The sequence below is a fragment of the Rhinolophus hipposideros genome, assembly GCF_964194185.1.
Source record: "Rhinolophus hipposideros genome assembly, chromosome: 13".
In the NCBI taxonomy this organism is placed as follows: domain Eukaryota; kingdom Metazoa; phylum Chordata; class Mammalia; order Chiroptera; family Rhinolophidae; genus Rhinolophus; species Rhinolophus hipposideros.
In genome coordinates, this window is record NC_138059.1 from 12,509,899 (window position 1) to 12,532,087 (window position 22,189).

At 44.8% G+C, this 22,189-nt stretch overlaps 2 protein-coding genes across 2 annotated transcripts in view; one reads left to right on the forward strand and one right to left on the reverse strand.

Annotated features, from left to right (window-relative positions):
* Positions 1-210: 210 nt before the first annotated feature.
* The window catches only part of NTAQ1 (N-terminal glutamine amidase 1), an 85,794-nt gene continuing 63,815 nt past the window's right edge, over positions 211-22,189 (reverse strand). Inside the window, exon 6 of the mRNA XM_081070092.1 lies at positions 211-536. Coding sequence (XP_080926218.1) covers positions 460-536 — 77 coding nt within the window. The 3' untranslated portion in view covers positions 211-459. The remainder of the gene's footprint in view (positions 537-22,189) is intronic.
* The window catches only part of FBXO32 (F-box protein 32), a 29,255-nt gene continuing 11,539 nt past the window's right edge, over positions 4,474-22,189 (forward strand). Inside the window, exons 1-4 of the mRNA XM_081070750.1 lie at positions 4,474-5,055; positions 10,686-10,798; positions 11,646-11,695; positions 12,872-12,964. Coding sequence (XP_080926876.1) covers positions 4,940-5,055; positions 10,686-10,798; positions 11,646-11,695; positions 12,872-12,964 — 372 coding nt within the window. The 5' untranslated portion in view covers positions 4,474-4,939. The remainder of the gene's footprint in view (positions 5,056-10,685; positions 10,799-11,645; positions 11,696-12,871; positions 12,965-22,189) is intronic.

The following is a 22,189-nucleotide window of genomic DNA, read 5'->3' on the forward strand; positions in this document are numbered from 1 at the left end:
TTCCTCCAGCTGTTCCTTCATAAAATTCACTCTAATTTGGAAGGGTGAGCCAACAGATTTGGTTGATTCCAGCCCCTGCCCCACCCAACAGCTAAAGTTATTTTTAACTTACAACAACTGTTGATAAGTATTTTTCACACACACAGAAAAAGCACCCTTTCAGAAAGAGAAACTATGAAAAAACAAAACACCATTACAATTCAGTGAGTAGTCAGTCCCTCATTTACAGTCAGCCAAAAGTATAAACGAATGTCATTTTGGTTTAGAAATAACAGCACACTTCATCTTTATCAAGTTTTTCAGTTATTTCCACAAACAGGTTCTCTAAACAACCTTATGAGGTAATAGGCAGGCTACAATTGTACTGGGTTTACCTTTGAAAATGTAGTCTTCTGAACAGAATAAGACTCATGTCCATAGTTCAAGTGCAATAAAGAGTAACTAATAATATGAAAACTATCATTTCGTTGTACAGTTTGCTCCAACTGACACATTTTCCCATATCTGGAAAATTCGGTGGCGAAGACAGACAGGGCCTTAAGGAAGAAAAAGATGGAGGTGTGAACTTTGCATAAAAATAATAATATTATAATAACTACCATTGGCATTGGCACCATTATAGGTATTCCAGACACATTAATTATCTCAACACATTTTCACAACACCTTTTGAGATAGGTACTATCATTGTTCCCATTTCAAAAATGAGAAAACTGTGGCACAGAGAGGTTAAGTAACTTGTCCAAGGGCACACAGCTATTTATGTGGGGAACTATAATTTGAACTCAGTCGATCTGGCTCCAGTTGGCATTTGCAATAGACCTGGGTAGCAGCTTGGGTTCCACCACCTACTAGCTGGGTGATATTAGGCAGGCTATTAAGTTTTCTGAGCCTCAGCTTTCTTGTCTATAAAATGGAAATAACAATACTTAGCTCACAAGCTTTCGTAAATAGTATTAAACAGGACTATCTTTGCAAAGTGTTGGTTTGGCACAGTATCCTCAGCATGAATGACATCTGCTATCAGGGGAACAAACACATTCAAACATTTTTTTCTAAGATGCTACCTTTTGATCACCTTCACTATTAGCCTCACCAGCTGGTAACGCATGACTGTTAGAGAATTCAGCTATGAGGGTAGAATTTGGGGGTGCCAACCCTCTCTCTTCCCCACCTTGCTATGTCCTTAGAAGTAATAAGATGTCAATAGGTGAAGATATGGGAATAACAGCATCCCAGCGTAGTTCAAAAAATTTATTGTGTTATTTATTGATTGCCTGTCATGTACCCATCACCACGCTAGGCACTGTGGTAACCAAACCACTAAGACACAGCCCTACCAACAAAGAGCCCCGTAAGAGAGAAGCACACATTAAAAAAAAAAAAATCAGAAAACCAAATACCCAGCATAGAATCTGGGCAACCTGTTGCACCAAGCTACTCAGGAGAAGCACGAGCTCAGTGTCCACACTATGGAACTCACGGCGTGGTACACACATGGTGTGCTCTGCTCGAGCCCTCAGGACATGCTGGTCCTCCCCAGTCTGTGCCTTGTGAAATTCTCCGAGTATCCTCTGCCTCTGTGTCTTCAGTCCAAAGCTACGACACTGATACTCTGCCTTTGTGATTTTCAAATGGTCAGCCATGATAAGGCTTCCACTCACAGAGTCTTCTGCAAAGTCAAGCCAACATGTGATGGGAAGATAACTGTTCCTGACATGGCCTAGCGTAGTCTTTGTTTTGAGGAGCTCAGCATTACAAGGCTTCTCGGTAGAAACCATGTGTTTGAAGAAGGATCCAGTTAGATTTTTAATGGCGTAAGAAATCTAAAGCAGTCACTCATGCTTCAGAAGAAGCCTCAGTTAAGATCTGATAGCCACAACTTTTTCTTTTCTTTCTTTTTTTGAGAAGGATACAGCTGTAGGACTAGAGACAAACATTGTGGGTTCCTGCGATTAGTTCTTAACCTAAAAGGACAGAAAAAAATTTTGATTTTCCACTTATGCTTGAATTTTAGAAATTAAAAAAATACTTTCACAATCTTTCAGCCACGCAACCCTTTGTAGTAGTCTGCTATTAACACAATAATGTTGCGTAATGAAAGACCACAATAATCTCAGTGGCATTCAACAGTAAACATTTATTTCTTGCTAACATATCTGTGGGGCATCTGGAGTGTGTGTCCGCTCCTGTGTCCAATCCTGCGACCAAGGCTGGAGGAGCAGTGGCTACCCAGGGTGTGCTCTTGCCATGGCATTGGTGGAAACACAAGGGGACAAGCCCAACCGTGCAAACACACACATATCCTCTGCTCACATCACGTCCACAAGCATTCCACTGGCCAAAGCAAGTCCCGTGGCCAAGCCCAATGTCAAAATCAGGGAAGTACACATCACTAACAGGCCATGGGTCGTGTGGGTACTTAACACTACCAAGGAGGAGGAAAGAACTGTTACCAATTGATATAGGCCGGCTGATAAAGGAACGCACATGGCTGTCTGCAGGTGCAGCCAACAGATATTTTGTTGTTTTCTTGCAGACATGGCTCTCTATCCATAGGTCAGGGTGTCTGAAACCTAACACCAATAGTCCCATTTACCACACTTCCTAACAATCCTGAAAGGGTAGGCATTCTAGGCTCTACCATGTTTCCCGAAAATAAGACCTACTCCGAAAACAAGCCCCAATTAAGATCATCAGCCAGACGGTCACATTTAGTACATTATGACTGTGTTCCAGAAGAAGATGGCATGACCATATTTGAATAAATGTAGATTGATGTACATGAAAAAATAAGACATCCCCTAAAAATACGCCCTAATGCGTCTTTTGGAGCAAAAATTAATGTAAGACCCAGTCTTATTTGGGGGGAAACGCGGTATTCTTTCTTGACAGCTGAGAAAATTGAGCCTCCAGAATTTAACTCATTCATCCAGATTGGACAGGCAGTATGTCACTCTAGCAGAATTAGAATCATCCAAATTGCCTGCCTCCTGTGATTTCTACAGCTTACTGTGGATGTAGCTTGCATGTGCATAACTAGTGATTATTAACCTGGCTACTTGAAAACAGACTTTCTTAAAAAACATCTTCACCTTCCAACATATACCTTCCCAAGACATGCACAATTTCTTTGTCTACTCCGAGCCTTAAAGATCGCACAGAGTCAGTGGAATGGAAGGTTTTGGTGGCTGCAGAGGAAGGGATATGGACAGATCCAGTTGGAAGCTAATTCTGGAGCACGGAATTTTTATTCTGCTGTGACTGCTCTGTGCAATCTCATTGCCAAACGGCTCAGAATGTGAAGCCTCATAACTAGAAGTCATGAAGGGCAAGAAGCTACCCTGGTGCCAGCACCCTCCCACATCCATTCACCTCTTCACACGGCAAAGCGTTATTGAATGGCTGTCCACTCCAGACCGGTCAAGGTGTTGGGATGCTGTATGGGCATGATGGACTACCGGTAGCTAGCATGGAGTTTGCATTCGGCAGAGATGGATAGATTGTTACCAAAAAAAAAAAAAAAAAAAAAAAAAAAAAAAAAAAAAAACCCAAAAAAAAGTGAAAGCAAAAAGGGTACTTTCAGATTGTACTAAGGCTTGTGAAGAACTACCTAGCTTTGTGACCCTGGGTAGGTCACTGGCCCAACCCTTCTGTGGGGGGGGGGGCATGCTTTCATGTGGCATTCACAGCGCAGGTCCTTTAGCCCCCATCAGTGGTTCTGAGGGGCATTCTGGGCCCCTTTCCCTTAACTAACGCTCACCAAAACGAAAACGCTTGCCCTGTTATTTCCTGGGAGAGGACTAATAGCTCAAAAGATGCCGAACAGAGGGCAAAGGAGTGTACAGTTGTTCTTCAAAACAAACGCCCAGCCCCCGGAGCCCAAGAGAAGGTGTAGAGGAGAGTGTGCAGGGCTAGGGCACCTCTTACATCGTCCCTGGCGTCTTCGTGCCGGGGGTCAGGCGCCGCGGACGCGTGCTTAGGGTGGGGTGGGGGGTTGTCTCTTTTCTCGACTTCCACCCCGCGGGGACCAGATGCCTCCCTGTCCTCTCCCCTCTGTCACCCGGAAACAAGCCTGCCAGCGGACTAGTTAACGACAGTCGGGGGCAGAGTGGGGTACGGGGCTATCCCTCTTCGGTCCAAGAGTGGGGGCTAAGTGGCGAGAAGGCTCGGGTGGCCGCGCGCCACCCCCACCCCTGCTCCTGCCGGCGCCGCGCTGGGGCCCCGCTCCCGGAGAGCTGCTCAGACTGCAGGGCCCGATGGTGACGGCTCGCGAGTGGGAGGGGAGCCGTCCCTCTTTCCCACCCCCACCTCGCAGCGCTCCCGACGTCCCTCCGGCCTCCTTCTCCCAGCACCCCGCCAGCCCAGGAGCTCCCGGAGGATGGGACGCGGCTTCCGGAGCGCCGGGCCTGGCTCTCGGGGCGGGGGCCGCTGCGCCCGGGGGGCGGGGAGGGAGCGCGGGGCGGACAGAAGCGGGGGGGGGGGGGCAGCGGGAGCCCCAGACTCGCGGCGGGGCTTCAAGTTTCCACCCGCGCGCGGTTGTGCAACAGCCAGAGGCGCGGGAGCCGCGGGCGCCACGGAAAACAAGCAGAGCCCATAAACAAAGCCACGTGGCCTCCGGGCCGGGGGGGCCGGGCTAAGAGCAGGCGGCTCTTCCGGCAACAAAGAGCCGCGGCCGGCGGCTCGGGATAAATACGGCGGCTGGGGCAGCGGCGCCGCACACTGAGCCCCGCGCGCCGAGAGACCCTCCCCAGCGCAGCGCCCTCCGCCGAGGCACGCACGCCGGGCCGCACCCCGAAACCCGCAGCCTTGCACGCGGGGTCCCCGCCGCCCGCCCCAGCACCCCGAGCGTCCGGCCCGGGCAGCGCGTCCCCGAGGCCGCCGGGCCGCTCCCGTCCGTCAGTCCGCGGCGTCCGTCGGTCGCGTCCAGTGGCGGTGCCATGCCGTTCCTCGGGCAGGACTGGCGGTCCCCCGGGCAGAGCTGGGTGAAGACGGCCGACGGCTGGAAGCGCTTCCTGGACGAGAAGAGCGGCAGCTTCGTGAGCGACCTCAGCAGGTAAGTGGTTCCACCACCAACTTCCAGCCCCGCGAAACAGACGCGGGCGGGTTGGGGGTGGGGGGGGCAGGGTTGTCGCGGGGAGAGCGAGGGGAGCGGGCCAGCAAGCTTGGAAGAGGGTACGGAGGGGGCCTCTGACCGGGGGTACGGGAACGAGTGGCCGGGTTTCTGCAGAGGTCGCCAGAGCACGGGATTCGGGGGATTCGGTTTCTCTTATTGTTCAAGGTCAGCGTCTGCAAGTGGGCAGGGCTCCTTACAGAACCCCGAGTCCCTCCGAGAATCTGACGACAGACGCGGATCTTGTTCACCAATGCTCAAACTTAAGCACGCAACGTGAGGGGTGCCCTGCCTTAAGGACGCCGGAGTGGCGCAGTTTGCAAGTGTGGGGGCGCGGGCGAGTGGGCCGCGCACCTTTCACCGCTGAGATGGTGGGGCTTGAAGCGCCCCAGCGCTGTGGGCGCAGTAGGGTGACGGCATTGAACGCGGGTTCCGCCCGGAGCGCCGCCAGGCTCTTCCCACGCACAGGCGACCACAGAATGGGCAGAGAGGATGAGTAACCAGGAAGGGACGGCCAGATTGTCCCTGGGGCACCAGCGCTTGCAGAGCAGACTTGCTGAGCAGTGGTCAGGACTAGGCGCTGCAAAGCTGAGGAGGAGGGCAGGGAGGAGGGGGATGAAACCCACAAGTCTTGTGCTTCTGGGAGGACCAAGCATTTGTACCTGTTTCCTCAGTGACCCGTTAGGTTCGTTTTCTTTGTATGATGAGTGCACCCCCATTTCAACTGGTGCTTATCAACTGCAGAAAGACCTCCTGGCTCTGCTGAGCCCCTGGGCTCGAGGTCCCACCTTAGCTGTCAGCCTGGTGGAAAATCCGAGGTCCACTGAGCCAGGTGCTCCCGTTGGTTAATAGCACAGAAGTACCAAATACCTTATTAATAAGTTAGGTGGTCTGGAATCTGTCCTGGATCTCAACGGTTGACTTCCAAATGCCTGGCATTTGGCCCAGGTGAGGAGAGCAGTGAGAGTGGGTCCAGAGGGGGTCTGTGCAGCCTGGTCACTCTTGGATGCCTTTTTCCCTCCACGCCTTTTGGTTAAACACCAGGCCAACCTGCACACCCTTAAGTTGACTTCAGTAAGTGGTCTGTGACAGCCAGGTTCCCATTTACTGAGACCAGGGGTTGGCTGAGCCCTTGACACTGAATTTTAAGAAAACTATCAAGAAAATATGATTATTTTGACAACTTGACCTCCAGAGCCCCCAATCTGTTTGTGATTTATAAAGCATCAAACTCCCTTTGCCCCCAATGGGGGAAACAACAACAACAGTATTTAGTCTTGGAAGCCTGTCAGGGGAGACAAGACCTTTACGTTAAAGAAACTTTTAGATAGACCCTGAGCATTTTGGGGAGCACTACAAAGAAATTTTGTTTATGGGAAATCAGAGAATTTACTTACAGAAAAATAAGAAAATCACCTATTGTCACCAGACTATGTCTCTTGGGGACTCGAGTTACCAATCATGCCTAAATTATTCTGTCCTAGTAGAGTAGAAGCTTCCTTCCTTCTTCCTCGTTCCCAAGGAACGATGATCTAATATTGTGATACTTCATTTCTAACAGTTCAGATTCTTTCTAGGGAGGTACAGCAATGATCTGCTGAGCTGTGTCACAGTGGCTCACCCAAATATAACTGTGGGATGCGCCTCCAGGGAAAGCAGGCCATTGGGTTCAGCAGGAGAGGATTCCAAATACAGAGCTTCTGGTTTGTAGAGATTCCCCCTGTACCTGCTCCAGGAGATAAGCTGGTATCACTCCCCTGTTATAGTAAATAGTGGTGCCTCTCTCTCCACAGTAAGATGGTTTTAACTGACCACAAAAGTTGAACCTCACCTAGGATCTGTAGCTTCCCGCCCACTTTGTCTCCTTCATGAGTCTCCTTTCTTTCCTTCCATTTCACACCTTCTGAGCTACAGCTGTCACACGCACCATCATTATCACAAATGGTGATCGATCTAGTGACTGCCTGCGGTTCTCTGATGAGTCAGAGTTTAGGAATCATTTGGTAGCTCCTAGCAAAGCAGCCAGCTGTTTGTTTGTGGAGTGCTGTATTTTTTTTCCCCAGCAATTGTAAACAATCTCTTCCCTACTTAGCATGAGAAGTCTGCCAAGTTCTTAAAAGCGGTTGGCCTTCTGCGACCTGGGTCTGTAGTCTCAAATATCCCCACTGTTTTCAGTCTTGGTGCTGTTTCTCTGTGATGTCAGGTTTGGGCTGAGTGCCTGCCTACACAGGTGAAGTTGAATGCCTCTCCTGTTAGGAGAAAACAAAAGGCAGGCCCTTTCAAAAAGGGGGCGGGGGATATAAAACAGAGGACTACAGAGACACGGTACACTTCTCTAATTCCACATACCATTGTGTGAGCTGCCCAAACAAGAGTCAGGGATGATGGGTACATTTGGTGTGTTTCAGCCTGGGGGCTGGGGTTTAGTGTTGACCACAACTTATCTGTATTGTACTCCTTCTCTGGACTCTGCTGGCCATTCTTTCTGTGGTCTTGGGTCCTGTTCTCCTCCAGCAGCAAAATGGTACAAAGCCCATCACAGCTAAGTGCCCCAAACTGAGGATTTCAGATAAGCTTAAAGCAGGGCCCCCCCTCCTCAAAAAGTTGACACTACATAAAATAGAGAAGGATGACAGGTGTTAAATCTGATGGGGCAGATTTAAGAATTCAAGAAAGAACTCAGAATGAATTGGGGTGATCCAAGAATGCTTCAAGGAAGTGGTGGTTGAGGCACCTCAGATAGCCCTTCTCACCAACAACCCCCTCCCGCCCCCTCCACCCCCAGATAAGTAATCTCAGCTATCTGTGCCCCGGCCACCCTTCTTCAAACCTCCAGCCTTGCGTTGAAAACTTTGATGTTGCTTTCCAATATAGCTAAGGCTAAACCAGGAAGCAGGAAGTTTACCTTGGTTCCTTGGATGAGTAGTGCATAAGAAAATAAAAATAATAGTTACGATTTTATGAATGCTTACTGAGTGCAACCCACTGTTCTAAGCCCTTTATACAGTAGGCTGGTTTTTTGTGGGGGTTTTTTTGTTTGTTTTTCGTTTTTTTACCAAGCAATCCGGGTACTAGCCATCTGAGTAGGACAATTTGTTGGAGCAAATTAGCATGGAAATCTCACTGGCCTTACTCTGCAACTAAACCCTTTGGGGCTGCCACTGCTTTCTTAAATGGCCTGTTATTGCAAATGAAATGAGAAATAGGGCTTTGTTTTTTTCCCCTCCTTTCCCTTTGTCTCTGCTGCCAAAATGATCTTCCTTTGAAATCTTTCCACTTTTTCTAAAGTTGCCTTAAAGTATCTTGGAATGCGATGTTAGTATAATAGGGCTAGGAGACCTGTTATTCATTCTAGGCCTGTGCCTATAAAAATCAAGATTAGTAAGAACTGACTACAAAATAGCAACTTACTGGCTATGATTGATCTTAATGAAGAAAGCAGCCTCTTTAACTGGTTTTGCTTATTTTAAAATAAATAAATAAATAAATGTCACCGTTCCTAAATCGTGGTGGCTTTTCTTGTTAAAAATTTTCTGTTGTAATTTTTCCATTGGCTTTGCAGTTCCTTGCAATAGACATAATTGACCTCTGAAAATAGCCTCTAATTGAACATATCATTGCTTAAAAGACAACATATAAGCAGGCAACATAAGTAAACCCCTTAGCCCTTCCTTCCAGGACCTACCTCTGGGGTCCAAAGCCTAAGAACCAAGCCAAAAGTGCAGGATTTCTCTTTGGTTAAAGCTTTTGTACATTCTACAGGGCGAGAACATCATCAGTTATGTCAGATTCTTCTGAAACTAGCTTTGGAAATGAGTCACTCGGATTTAAAGCACCTTATTGTCATTTCTGTGAGTAAAGCAAGTGCTCCAATTCCGTTGAGGAATGTTTTCAATTAGAAAAGAATCAGATGAAATACAAATATTTAAAATTTCTAAGGAATGGTCACAGCCTATGGCCCAGACTCTGAAAATCTTCTGCTACACCTTAAGTGTGTGATTGAGAATAAGAACCATAAGCTTCAGTTTATGGTTCTCTATAGGTGGAATTTAGGCTCTAGGTTTTGTCTATAGTGCATGTTTTCTTTTAAAAATAAAGCTTCCTGTGGTATTTTTGCACACAGAATGTCCTAACTGCTTTTCAAAGCTGTTCTCGGCTTTGGTACATCATGGACCAGACAAGTGACCTTCCATTTTTGCCCCTTCTCCTCAACTTGGATTGAAATTTCTTAAGTTAGCTTTCAGGACTCAGAATTCTGCCCTCCCTTTGTTCTGCGCCTCTTTTCCTGCTGACCTTGGAGTAGATAATTGACTGGTTGGTGGTTTGGTACCCCTGTCGTTATGCAAGTAGACAAACACACACTCACGTGCAACACAAAGCCTGGCCCAAAACATTCACCCTTGGCTTGCCTAAGAAAGTACCTCTGAGAGAGGACCTTTCTGCAGAAATCTCTCTGAAACCTAAAAATATCCTGTGTTCCTGAATGAAAAGGAGAAGGCTAAAGATATTAGGAAACTCAGTCGATAGTGTTAAACAGGGTCTTACGGGGAAGATTAACAAATGATTAGTTACCCATCATGCTTATCCCTGTGGGTCCAGAAACATTGAGTATACTGCTGGTGACGTCACATGCAAGCATTTTAGCAAGATACTTATTGTACTTACTGAAGTACTACTTGAGAGACTATTGTAGCAATAGGACCCTGGAACGTGTTTCAAACACTTTTTTTTTTTTTTTTTTTTACCATTACACAATGTCCATGGAATGGAGAAGTACAGGTATAACTTATTTTACTCCATAGGTGTATGTCCAAAAAAGATATATCAAATCACATTTCAAATTCAGCAGAGCAACTCATAACATTAAAGGACTCTGATACATTGGTAGTGTAATTTTTAAAAAACCTAATTTATGTTTTATTGGTTGGCATTAGAAAACCTGCCCCAAGGGAGTTGGGAGAGTCGAGAACCTACCTTCTCATGACACCTCATTATTTCTCCTGCACCCCTTCTGTGGAAACTCTTCAGAAATTTACTTTGAGTCAGATTGTTGTAAATGTGATCATGTTTTTAAGGCATGATACAAGCACGCTAATTAAAAGCAGCTTGGGTGCACTTTAAATAGGAGAATTGTATGGTATAAGAATAATATCTTTTGAAAAAGCTTGGGGTGCATGCTTTTGCAAAATGAAGGCATTGTGTATTACAGTGATACCAGTAATGCCCCTCTCCCTCCCCCCTATTCATCCTTTTTGCTTAAAGTAATATTGTAGTACCCTGCATTGCCCTTCATTAAAGAGTACAGGGCTGTGTGTCAAATACAATGGCAGGCACTGTTTGGAATTCAGAAGAAGCAGAAGCCCCCATCCCTGCCTTCCACCGAGATGGGACAATATTTGAGCCTAATAGAGGGAGGTCTGTGCCTGTTTAGACTTCTCTTGGGGAATCTTTATTGGTTTGTTTCAGAAGCATGTATGTTTGTGTTTTATAATCCAATAAGTTATTTATAGAAACAGCTCATATTAAAGTATAGCTGTTACAGCACATCCCCTCCTGTCTTCTGTTTCTCCTAGTTACTGCAACAAGGAAGTATACAATAAGGAGAATCTTTTCAACAGCCTGAATTATGATGTTGCCGCCAAGAAGAGAAAGAAAGACATGCTGAACAGCAAAACCAAAACTCAGTGTAAGCCGTTTGTTTTGAACTTAAGAAGAAAGCTGTTCAAAGATTGTAAGGATTGGTTCTTTGGAAGAAAAAAAAATCACACCTCGCATGTTAAACATCTGCTTCAATGTTTACTGTGTCATTGACAGAGGATACTGGGATCTTTGCACTCAGAAACCTGGCTGTGCCTTTTATGAGCGAGATTAATGTGTGCTTTATAGTCTTGTTTATAAGTCAGTTGCTAGTTGGGGCGTTTTTTTCCTGCTTGTCACTTATATTTAACATAGTTAATTTAGTTATTTATACAGTGATATGGTCAGCTGAATCAGGTCCAGCGTTTGCTTTTAAACTGTGTTTTGAGGCTTTGAAAGTAAATTTGTTTCTCCCTCTTTCCTTGTATAAATACTTATAACATTTCTAGAAGCTGTATATGAATATTAACAGAGTATGAAGTTCTATTAATAAGCAGATTACAGATCTTTAGTTTAATGCATCTGTACTGCATGGTTTCCTCATATTACGTATCTGTTTTATTTCAGTGTTTTTTATGCCCTGGTATAAGTTGTAGCCTTGGCATTTAAAACAAACTTGTACTTGGGTATTAGATTTTTATATATACATGTATATATAATTTGGAGCTATGAGATATTAAATCTGAGTATCTAAGATTTGGAATGCTTCAGACAAAGTAAATTATAATGCCGGTATTTATATACTGCAGAAATTAAGCATTTGTGTCCTCTTAGATGGTCAGTAGAGTTTTTGTATTTTTCGTCAAAACTTTTTTGAAATAAGTGAAAAGGAAACAAGTTTAAAATCTTGGGCATGTCACAAATTTTAACGCTGGGTGGTTTTTTTCTCTCCGTAGATTTCCACCAAGAAAAATGGATCTATGTTCACAAAGGAAGCACTAAAGAGGTGAGCATCCACCTGTTGAATAAATTTATTAAAAAGTATGCATAGCTTTATGCCTTCCTCAATAAAGTAGGTGGGAAACTGGGCAACAGTATTACTTCAAATCCTGACTGTCTTCTTGAATGTGGGTAGTGGTGACTAGCAGACTATTAATTATCTGACCATCAGAATTTAGGGCTACAGAGAGAGAAGAAAAAGTCACCAGGTGGATCCCCCCAATCATTCAGTGAGATAATATGTGTAAAAAAGTTTATAAAGATTAATATGCCCACGTCAAATGTATTATGACAAAGCCCTGTCCTTTCCCTCAGGGCTGTGCCTCCTTTTTGTTTTAAGATCTCTTTAGACTGCAACTCAGTGAAGTTTGAGCCCTAGAAGGGCTAGTCACTAACTATAGCAGAAGTTTTAGTGCCTTTTCCCTGAGGGGCACCAAGCTGGATTTAGAAGGGGACAAGACATTGTAATACCTACATTTGCTGGCACTTTAGAAAACCCTTTTCTGTATATTTTTCTCTCTACACAGGCATTTGCTCAGACAGCTAGGATACAGGGCAGTATAACAGAATGATAGAAGGTCTCTTGTCAGGGACCTGGGAGGTCATCCTGCTCCCCCTGTGGTTTAAGGCCCGGAGGGGGTCATTGGTACACCCTGGCCCACCCAGATACTCAGAGCAGAGCTGGGACTGTGAATCAGGGCTCTCTACTCCAGTTCATAGGTCAAAGCTCAAAACTTTTGCTTCTTCATGAAGCCTTAAAACATTTCTGATGGTCATAATGAGCAAAGCACTAGAGATGTGATGCAAGGTAGCCGGCAAACTTGACACAGGTAGATCTAATGTTCCTCCCAGGAGTACGTTATCAGGACCAACCATCATCGTCTCACACATCATATATCCAGCTCCCAACCTTTCCTGGATAAGCAACTGCTTATGGTTTTCCCTGGCTAGTGCGTGCAGAGAACAAAGACCCAAATGGTACAAGTCACGAAGAGGGGTGTTTAACCTGTGAGTCACTGACTAAAGCAGTTGCCAGCTGCACTACCCCCATATTTATGGGTTCTCAGAAAAAGCACAGGAAAGCCAATGGCCATGGTTACCTAAGACAGGCATCAAACTCGTTCAGTAGAGTCCAGGTGGATTGCTCTGGAATAATTTCTGCACACCTTCTTCTCATGTTCAGCGCCATGGTTACTGCACGTTGGGGGAAGCTTTCAACAGGCTGGACTTCTCAACTGCCATTCTGGATTCCAGAAGATTTAACTACGTCGTACGGGTAAGTCTTAAGAACCCAAAGGCTTATCCAGCCTCCCTCTCAAGTTGAGTTGTCTTTTTGAGTTGTCTCGAAGTAGTTTCCCCCAAAGTAACTTTTTAGGACCCTGGGAATTTTGAGGAAAACAGGGAGTGGACTGACTACTCAACTTCCCTCTCCCTCAACGTACTTCAAGTTCTTATGTAGATACTGCTAGGATGTCCCTGAGATTGGTCCTGACAGACAGGGACAGCCATGATACCTCAAGTGAGACATTCCCAGCCCCTGTGGAAAAATGGGAACACGCTGCAGCCAGCGCTGGTTCTGGTGGCAACATTAGCAAGAGAGAATTCAGCAGTAAGCAAGCCATAAATAAAGCACCTTGACTTGTTTTGAAAACCTTCTGCACCTCTGATAGTTCTCACTGTCCAATTCCTTGTCCGACTGCAGCTAACTCTAGACCCCAAGGTATTTGGGGTTTTCAGTCCTGTGTTTACCTAAAGCTTGAAACTACCTGTTTGGGTCAATTGCTTTCCCTTTTAAACCCTATGTTGGGGGTGGGGGGTTTTGATGAGCTTTAGCAAAATATCACGGATGAAGATAGTAAAGCAAATAAGTCTAAGGATGGCCTTCAAGTCAGTGATTCTTCTTAATAGGTTTATTGTTGTTTTTCCCCTTAAGCTCCCTTGTGCAGGGTTTTTTTGTCAGTGGTTCAACCTGGGAGGGTTTTAGGCTCTGAAATAGGAACGAATTTTCCCCTGTAGGTGTTGATTGGTTTGGTTTTTATTTTCTTTTTCCTGGGTTGTTGTGCTTCTCGGTGCCATGTCATTGAGTCAGATGATTGCAAAGGTTTGGCCAGAGTGATGACATTCAAGCCCCCTTGAGGCCTGAATCGTTCAGCTGTCATCTGGGCAGATGCAGGGCCGCCATCCCGACTGACCTGACAAAAACCCAGGCCTCCTGGAGGTTAGAGGCTCTGAGCTGAGCCCGTGACCGCATGGGCAGATCTGTCCAGTCTTCAGCTAAGCCCGTGTTCCAATCCAAAAGGTTGAAAATAAGAGACCATCTTGATGAAATGTTCGGGTCATCCGGTGTGACTCTGCCGCTTCAGGGAGGTCACTGCAGCCTGCAACCCAGTCCAGGCTGGTTGGAGACAGGCCCAGAAAGATCTGGAAAGTCTGTTGCTAAGAATATGAATAGTTTCCATAGCCTAGGTGTTAGAGGCAGACACCCAGATCTGGCATGTTGATTACAAACGGGTCAGCAAAATGGACAGTTTTTAGATGGTTCTCCACCGTAGCTGTTTTTCCTTTCACAAGAAATAAAATTAAGCAAAGGAATAAGGATCGTAATAGTGAAAATCTATTTTGTGCTATTATGTGCATTATCATCCATTATCCGTTCAATAACCCCATGAAGTACAGGTACTTTTATTATCTCTGTTTAAACACGTCGGGTACAGCAAGATAAAATGACTTGTCCAAGGTCATGAAGCTACATAAATACAGAATCAGGATGTGAAACCTGGGCAGTCTGAGTCTACACTCTTTACTGCTACAGTAAGTTCAGTATAAGCAGAGGCTTGAAAGTAAAATGGCCTAGGGTCAGATTCCAGGTCCACCTCTGTCACACTTTTAGCTTCTCTAAGACCAGGTTTCCCCCTCTGTAAGAGGGACTTAGAACAACCTCAACTTCATAGGATAGCTATAATATATTATATATAGAAAGACTCTGCAGACAAGAATCTATTATGCAGTTAGCTACTAATAGTTTTTATCACCAACTTACCCATTATTGTCATTGATTCCCCCTAACATACCTTATGCCTTTTCAATGTAGTTGATAAAAGTGTTTTTCTACTTAAAAAAATAATAATTAACTGGGGAATCTTGCAGTTGATTAAGACTCAGCACATAGAACTTGGGTCTGATAACATCTAATTGCAAAATATATCATGAGCTCTTTCTCTTAAAAAACTTTTAAGTTAGAGAAACTGTTGGATGCTTTCAGAGTTGTTAAACTCAAAAGTACTGGAAAAATATTTCTATTTTGGAAAGAACAATCTTTTTTTCCCCTTCACTGTTAGAGCCCTCTGTAATTTGAGAAATAATATGTTATTTTTATGAAGAGCTTAAAACATTTTAATGATAGGCACCGCATTTTGAGGCTTTTCTTCTAAGGAACTCAATATACTTCTCATATATTCTTCTTATCCTTAAACCAACTTTGCAAAGTAGCTTGCCAGTGTATTATCCCCATCTTACTAATGGTTTCTTAATACTACGATTCCTTAGTTCCAATAAGAAACCGAACCAACTTTGAAGGCCTTCAAAAAAAGTTGTTTTAAATCTCTTTAAAGGCAAACTACATTTTTTAAACTGTGTTGTGTTCATGCTGGCTGTCATCTTCAGAAAAAGAGATATGCAGAGGGAATAAAAGAGATGGCTGGCCAGCACTGCTATCTCAAAATGTTACAATTTTTATCAGGAAGCCCAGAAATTTTGTGGAACTTTCAGAATAAAAAAATTTTAATATAAATTGCAGAGGATTTTATATAGCATTTTTACCTTATCTTAACTGGCTTCTGGCAATACTCATTGCCTGTAGCCCCTTCCATACATATCCCCAATGGCTTAAATACAATTTTAACTGCGGATTTTAAAGATGACTTAAAATCTTTAGAAGCAGCAATTTACTCACTTATGAAAGGTCATTAAAAAAAAAAAATGGGTTTACACCACACCTCAAGACCAACACATTTTGGAAATTCCCCTGGGGCGCTGGAGAGTGCCCAGGGGCTGGGCTGGTGGTAGGGTTGGAACTCGGTAACCCCAAGAAGCTGAGTGCTGACTAACTCACCCAGGGCACAGAGAGGCCAGCAGGGAAAGTGGGTCTCCAGTAAACCAGGAGAGGGTTTCAAAGGCCACGCACTAGCTCAAGACTCTGAGGTGACACTCTGTGGCCCAGTGGTTCCCAACCCTGGCTGCACATCAGAACTACCTGCAGAGCTGGTCTACAGAAGCCTACCGCTAGAGCATCGGATTTCATTCGAGGAAGGTGGTGCCCAGGCATTGCTACTGAAATTTATCCACTAGGTGATCCCAGTGTTTTCCAGTTTGCGAACAAGCTCAGAAACTACTTGGAAACTCAAATGTTATATTTTGCCCACTACGTTTTTAAACAAGACACACTGAGGCTGACGCACAGAGAGCACTTGAATGCTTTAATGCCGTGATGGCCTTTGACCTGGTCCTCCCAGCTTTCTCCCTGGAATGAGAATGTGGTTGCATAGATGGTAACTATAGATGCCACGTTCAGACCCGGAAGGACCTTGAGTATGAGTTTCCTGAATGAACTGACCCATAGACGGTAGCAGATCGGGAAGGAAACAAAAGCTTGCAACCCCACTCTCTGTCCCTTTGCAGCAAAGAACGTCACAACCTAAATCGATGCACATTCGTTGTGTGTTTTTTTCTGTATTACCACCCTAAGTCCATTTGAATGTTTCCAGCAAGTTATGCATTCCTACCACCCCGAAAAATCTCTTCCAGAAACATGTTTTAGTTTAAGTTGACTGGCGGTTTGGCAAACGAAAGTCTGAAATGTGGCACTATGACTCAAATGCGAACCCAATGCCCTCAATTAAAGGCATGCTGGTGCCAGCCCCCGGTGGGTCGTGACGTGCGTTAGCGGCCTGGCCCCTTCACCGGGGCCCTCTGCCACAGTGACCTTGGGTTAATCTGGTACTGCACACACGTGGTGGCCTTCCTTTGATGGAGAGTGGCTTCTGCCACTTGGATCTTAAAGCTGGTGGTATCTTTTTCCACTGGGATGGAGAAGCTGGGATAGAGGGAAGAAGGCCAGCTACCTCAGCAGCAACAAAGTGAAAATAGCAGAGCCACGAGCCCATGTGAAAATCACTCGCAGAAATGGTTGGGAATTGGGAGAACCCACTACAGGGCACTGCCGGTGAGGGCACAGGTCCGGCAGTGACTGCTGAAACAGGCTGCCCATGATTTTAACAGGAGAAAGTCTGCATCTCTTGGAATTCCTGGCCTTCTCAGTCAGACTAGTAAGCGTTCACACAAGCAGACCCTGCAATGTCTGGGTGCCCACAGAAGTGGGGCATACTCAGAGGCGAGGGTCTGACCACACAAGTGAGGGCGTGGACGCAGACCTGGGAAGTTACCTGAAGAAGTGGGGGTGGGGAGGTGCCCATGGCACCACAGAAATAATGGGGTTCTTACAGAAGAGGGTACCCCCAGAAGTGGGGTCATCTGAGGAAATGGGGGAGGCAGAGAGACCAGATAGTGGTGTTTTTCACCATGGACTCCTACCAGTAAATAAATAACGAAAGCATGTACTCTCCATGTATGTATCTTCATAAATTCATTTGTAAATCATACACCTTTAGAAGGGGCTCCTAATGGCATCTACCCCGTCGTGGTACTGTGAGAATTAAACTGAATCGAAACACGTAAAATGCTTTCAGACAGGGCCTGCGTGTGGTAAGCACTCGGTGCACATCAGTTGTTGCTGTTACCATCATCTTTAGGGGCCTAACTACAGGCATTAGAAAACACACAAAAATAGGAATTAAAGATGAAATAAAATATAGACATGGATGTTTTACAATTTTTTTCTATCTGATTTTCTTTCCCATCCCACTTTGGAGACTGCTCTTTGCATAAAGTTTTTCTCGAGGACTCATCATCTAACCATACCCCACCATGGGCCCAGAAATGTATTTTATACTGAAATTCTACCTAGAAGTCTAGGCTAAATCGGGTGCTTACGACACAGGCGAATATGCTAAATTGGACAGGTTGAGCAGAGTGTTAAGTATCAGTTCAACAGACTTATCTCCTTTTGAACCCCTAAATAGGTATTTCTGTATTACGCCCATGCCATACACTTAGTGTTGCCATAGCCACTTGGGAATCATGTCAGAGCTGGCCCCTTCTCAGGAGCCTCCGGGCTACTTTGGGGGAACAAGGTGCAACTACTGAAGCAGAAAATTGAGTTTGGTCCTGTTTGGAGGATGGAGAAAGGAGCACAGGAGACAGCTTCTTGGAAGAGGTAAAACCTGAGTGTCTGTTTCCTTGAAGGACGGCCAGAAATTGGCTAGGTGGAAATGCAGATGGAAGGCTTCGCAGGGGCAAATGGCATGAGGAGAAAGCTGGGGACAGGAAAGAACGGAAGTGAAGAGGAGTGATGGAAGGACAGGGGCTGAGGGACAGGGGCATGTGACATCCAACCTCATAGAATCCTAGGGTGAGGAGTGCTGGAGTAGTTGGGGAGCCCAATTTAAGCAGGATCATTGAATCAAACAGAGCTGCCTTAGACTGATGCAGCAGAGAATAGGGCGCCATTGCAAGTTCAAAAATATCTGGGCTAGATGGAAGACAGAGAGGCAAGCTTCTCTTGGCTGAGAATACAATTAATCTGTGTAAACTTGGCCCTCCTTCTTAGGATTTTAACACCCTCAGTTAGAGAGATGTTTCACTTGCAAATAATATTTACCCAATCTTGACATGCCTGAAGATTATTAATGTAGCTGAAATGTTCCCTCTTCCAACCTGTCAGTGTTCAAGCTCAAAGTCAGGACAAAACTTTCCAGGTTTTTAATCTGTGTTATTCATTGAATAAATAAGGGTCTTGGAAGTACACAGCACTTGGTGCAGGCAGAGGCACTGCCTGATGTAACCAAAGATTGATTGCAAATACTTAGTCTTTCTGTGGGCACCCAGCTTGGATACTGAACATGTGACAAATGGCAGGGCTTTCTTGAAGCTTCTTTCCTACCTTTGATAATCCTGTGGCATGTTTTACAATCAGATATATAATGCAAACTGCAGTGCACACTGTGTTAGGAGGTGGAGGCAGTTAGGGGTAAATTACGTCCTTGGTAGTCTATGCAAGATGGACTGTACTTGGCACCAGACTCATGGTTAACCTCGGTGTGGATTTACCTCAAACTATAACAGGTAGGGCAGCTGTTGTTTTTTGTTGATGCTTCTGAAGCCCCAGTGTTTTAGTGTCCCTCTAGATCTCAGCTGCTTGCCCTCCTGGAAAGTGTTTGCAATATGTTTACATGATAAGTAATTTCTTCCTGGGGCATCAATCTGGGACCAGACCCCATAGGAATACTAGCCTGACAATTCAGACCGCCTCCCATTGACCTGGATTGTGTCACTTGACCATCATGAACCTCCTCGTCTATCGCAGGAGGAACTTGGGTACACGGTTTCCCAGGTCCCCTCTGGCTATAACACTCCTTGATTCTAAAAGACAAATGTATTAACAAGCAAATATTGGTTGAATATCTACCATGTGCCAGGTTGGGGTAGAGGGATAAACAAAACAACCCTGCTGTCTTGAAGTTCATGTCCTGATTGGAGAACCAGCGAGTAAGCAGAAAAGGTCATTTCAGATATTTTGATGGAACAATGAAGAACAATGAAACCCTAGTAAGACAAAGATGGCGACTGAGAGGTTTCCAAAGGGGATAGTCAGGGACGGTCTCCTGAGCAAGTGACATATGAACTGAGATCTGAGGGATAGGGTGGAGCCAGCACGTGATGACCTGGCAAGGGCAAAGGTGGGGAAGTGGGAATGAGCCGAGCCTGTTCACGGAACCAAAGATGGGCTGTGTGGCCACAGCAGAATGAGTTGGGGAAGTGCTGTGCAAAATAAGGCTGGAGAAGGAGCACGACCAGATCAGGGTGGGCCTTGCCAGGCATCGTAAGGAGTTTGGATGTTTTCTGAAGCGCGCAGGGAAGCCATTTGAGGGTTTCAAGCAGAGAAGTGACATGAGCTGATTTATTTGTTAAAGATGAACTGAAGGGAAGAAAAGATATGACACGTGCTTTTTCTGTGGGTAAAGTGAGATAGGAGGGAAATCTCTCTTCTCCCCATTCATCTTCCACACATCACTTCAAACTGTGGTTGATATCCGCTCTGAGGTTTGCTATATCATATTGCCTGCAACTAGATTTTTCTCCCACTGAGTGTGTCCAAAACGAGCATGAGCCAAAGCTGAGGGGCAGGATGTGGTTTCGTCATGCGGTGACCACCATCCCTTCCTCCGGTAGCTGAGAACCATTCCTGTTACTTCACCACTAGTCACTGCAAATCATGCCAGATACGGAGACTGCCCACATGGTGATGACACCACCGAATCCAGGAGGAGCCGAGAACCCTCCTCATCTTTCCCCTTCACCCTTCTGCCTCTCCTTTAAACAGAACCACAAATTACTGGCACCTGGGCTAAAATTTGCCCAGCAGAAAACAAACAGCCATTTCCAAACAAGACATTTTCCTCTGCTCTGTTTTTCTCTTGTGGCTAGGGGCAAAGAATCCAATTGGCTAAGCCATCTTGGTAAATAAATTGCTAGCTACAATCCTTCTCTCTCAGGCACACAGCTCTCTTGACACAGAAATAAAACTAATACATTCGGTCCTGTTGACCACGAGTTTCACACAATACTACTATCGACTGGTTCTGGGCCTGTAGCATTCTGCTGATATGGAAAGACGACCTAAATGGTTTACCCAAAACAACTGCCTCATCCTAAACGTGTTATTAACACTTTCTGGCTATCATTTCTCCCTGAATGGTAAAGGCTGATTACCTGTCACAATGTAATGTATTATAAAATTTCCCGACTCTGTTTCCCAGGACAGAAAACATGGTATTGCTACTATTTTTAGCGCAAAGGTTGGCCCTAGATGCAAATTTGATTGGCCTTGACAGACTGAAGTCCTGAAGCTATCAAAATGCATATTCTCTGTTAGACACTTCTGAGCTGAAGTCCTGGCTCCACCACTTACTACTGCTGGTATGTGATAGGTGAGTTCCTTCTCTGAGCTGAGTAGCCTCTTTTGTCAAACGGAGAACCCTCCCCACTGGGTTGCCTTCGAACATTCAGCAAGATCACACATGTAAAGCACTTAGCACAGTTACTGGCGTGTAATAAACAGCCATTATTATTAGCAAAATAAGACTTCATGGTAGATGCAACTATGTTAAATCATCAAATGTATCAACATTAATGGTTATCAACAGAAAGAGAGCTATTGGGGGGAGAAAAAAAACCCAGAGAGCTATTAAATGTATCACAAGCATAATAAAAAAGACAGAAAGGAATATTAAAATTTGAAAGCGTTTAAGCATTTGGTTGATAATGCATAAACTTGAAATACAGGGATTCTAAAAGACTTTAACCCAGTTATATTTTACTCTACTCACTCACTATACCCTCCCTGGTAATATTGTTACCTAGTAATATTCTCTGTATTATGATAAAATCTAATAATTTACTGAGTACCCTCTTGGTACCAGGCACTGTTATGCGAGCTTTATGAACACATTTAATCTTTACAGCAACTCTGACGTAGGTACTATTATTATGCATATTTTGCAGATGGGGAAACTGAGACAGGCAGTTTGGCTCTGCATCCCTCACTCTTGAACTTTGTATGTTTACATCAGAAGTTGGTAAACTATGGCCCAAGGGCTAAATATGTCCGCCACCTGTTTTTGTAAATAAAGTTTTATTGGAACACAGCCACACCTATTCCTTTTCCGTATTGTCTACAGCTGTTTTTATACTACTACTGCTGAATTGAGTATTTGCAACAAAAACCATATGGGCCAGAAAGACTAAAATAATTACTATCTGGCCCTTCACAGAAAAAAAAAAAAAAAAGTTTGCTAACCCTTGATATCAATTTTAATCGTCATTAAAAGATTAGGGTTTGGAGGGGGAAGAAATAATACCTTATAATAATAATGCCTTATATTTGGTTTTTACAGTGGGTTTTTACACATTTATCTCATTTAGTTCTCCTAACAACCCAGTGACATAAGTAGTCTTTTTATTTCCATTATAGAAATAAAGAAACAGGTTCCAAGAGGTTAAATGACTTACACCATAAACTCGACGGTAAACTCTATGAGTCTTTATCGTCCTATCACAACGCTAGGACAGAATGGCCACTCAAAAAATATATATGTACTTGCTAAATGAATGACAGTTGTAAAGGTCAGACAGCCAGGGAATCCAGGTCTCTCCCTATTCCGGGTTCTTTCTCCTGACCCCACAGCTGCGTGGAGATGAAAGAGGGGGCTTTCTCTTGAGATAGGATAAAACACAGGGTTGTTAACATGTCATCCTGCGTCAGTTGACAACATTTTTGCTGCTGTATTCCTACTCTTTAGTCAGAGATCATCTCAGTCGGACCAGA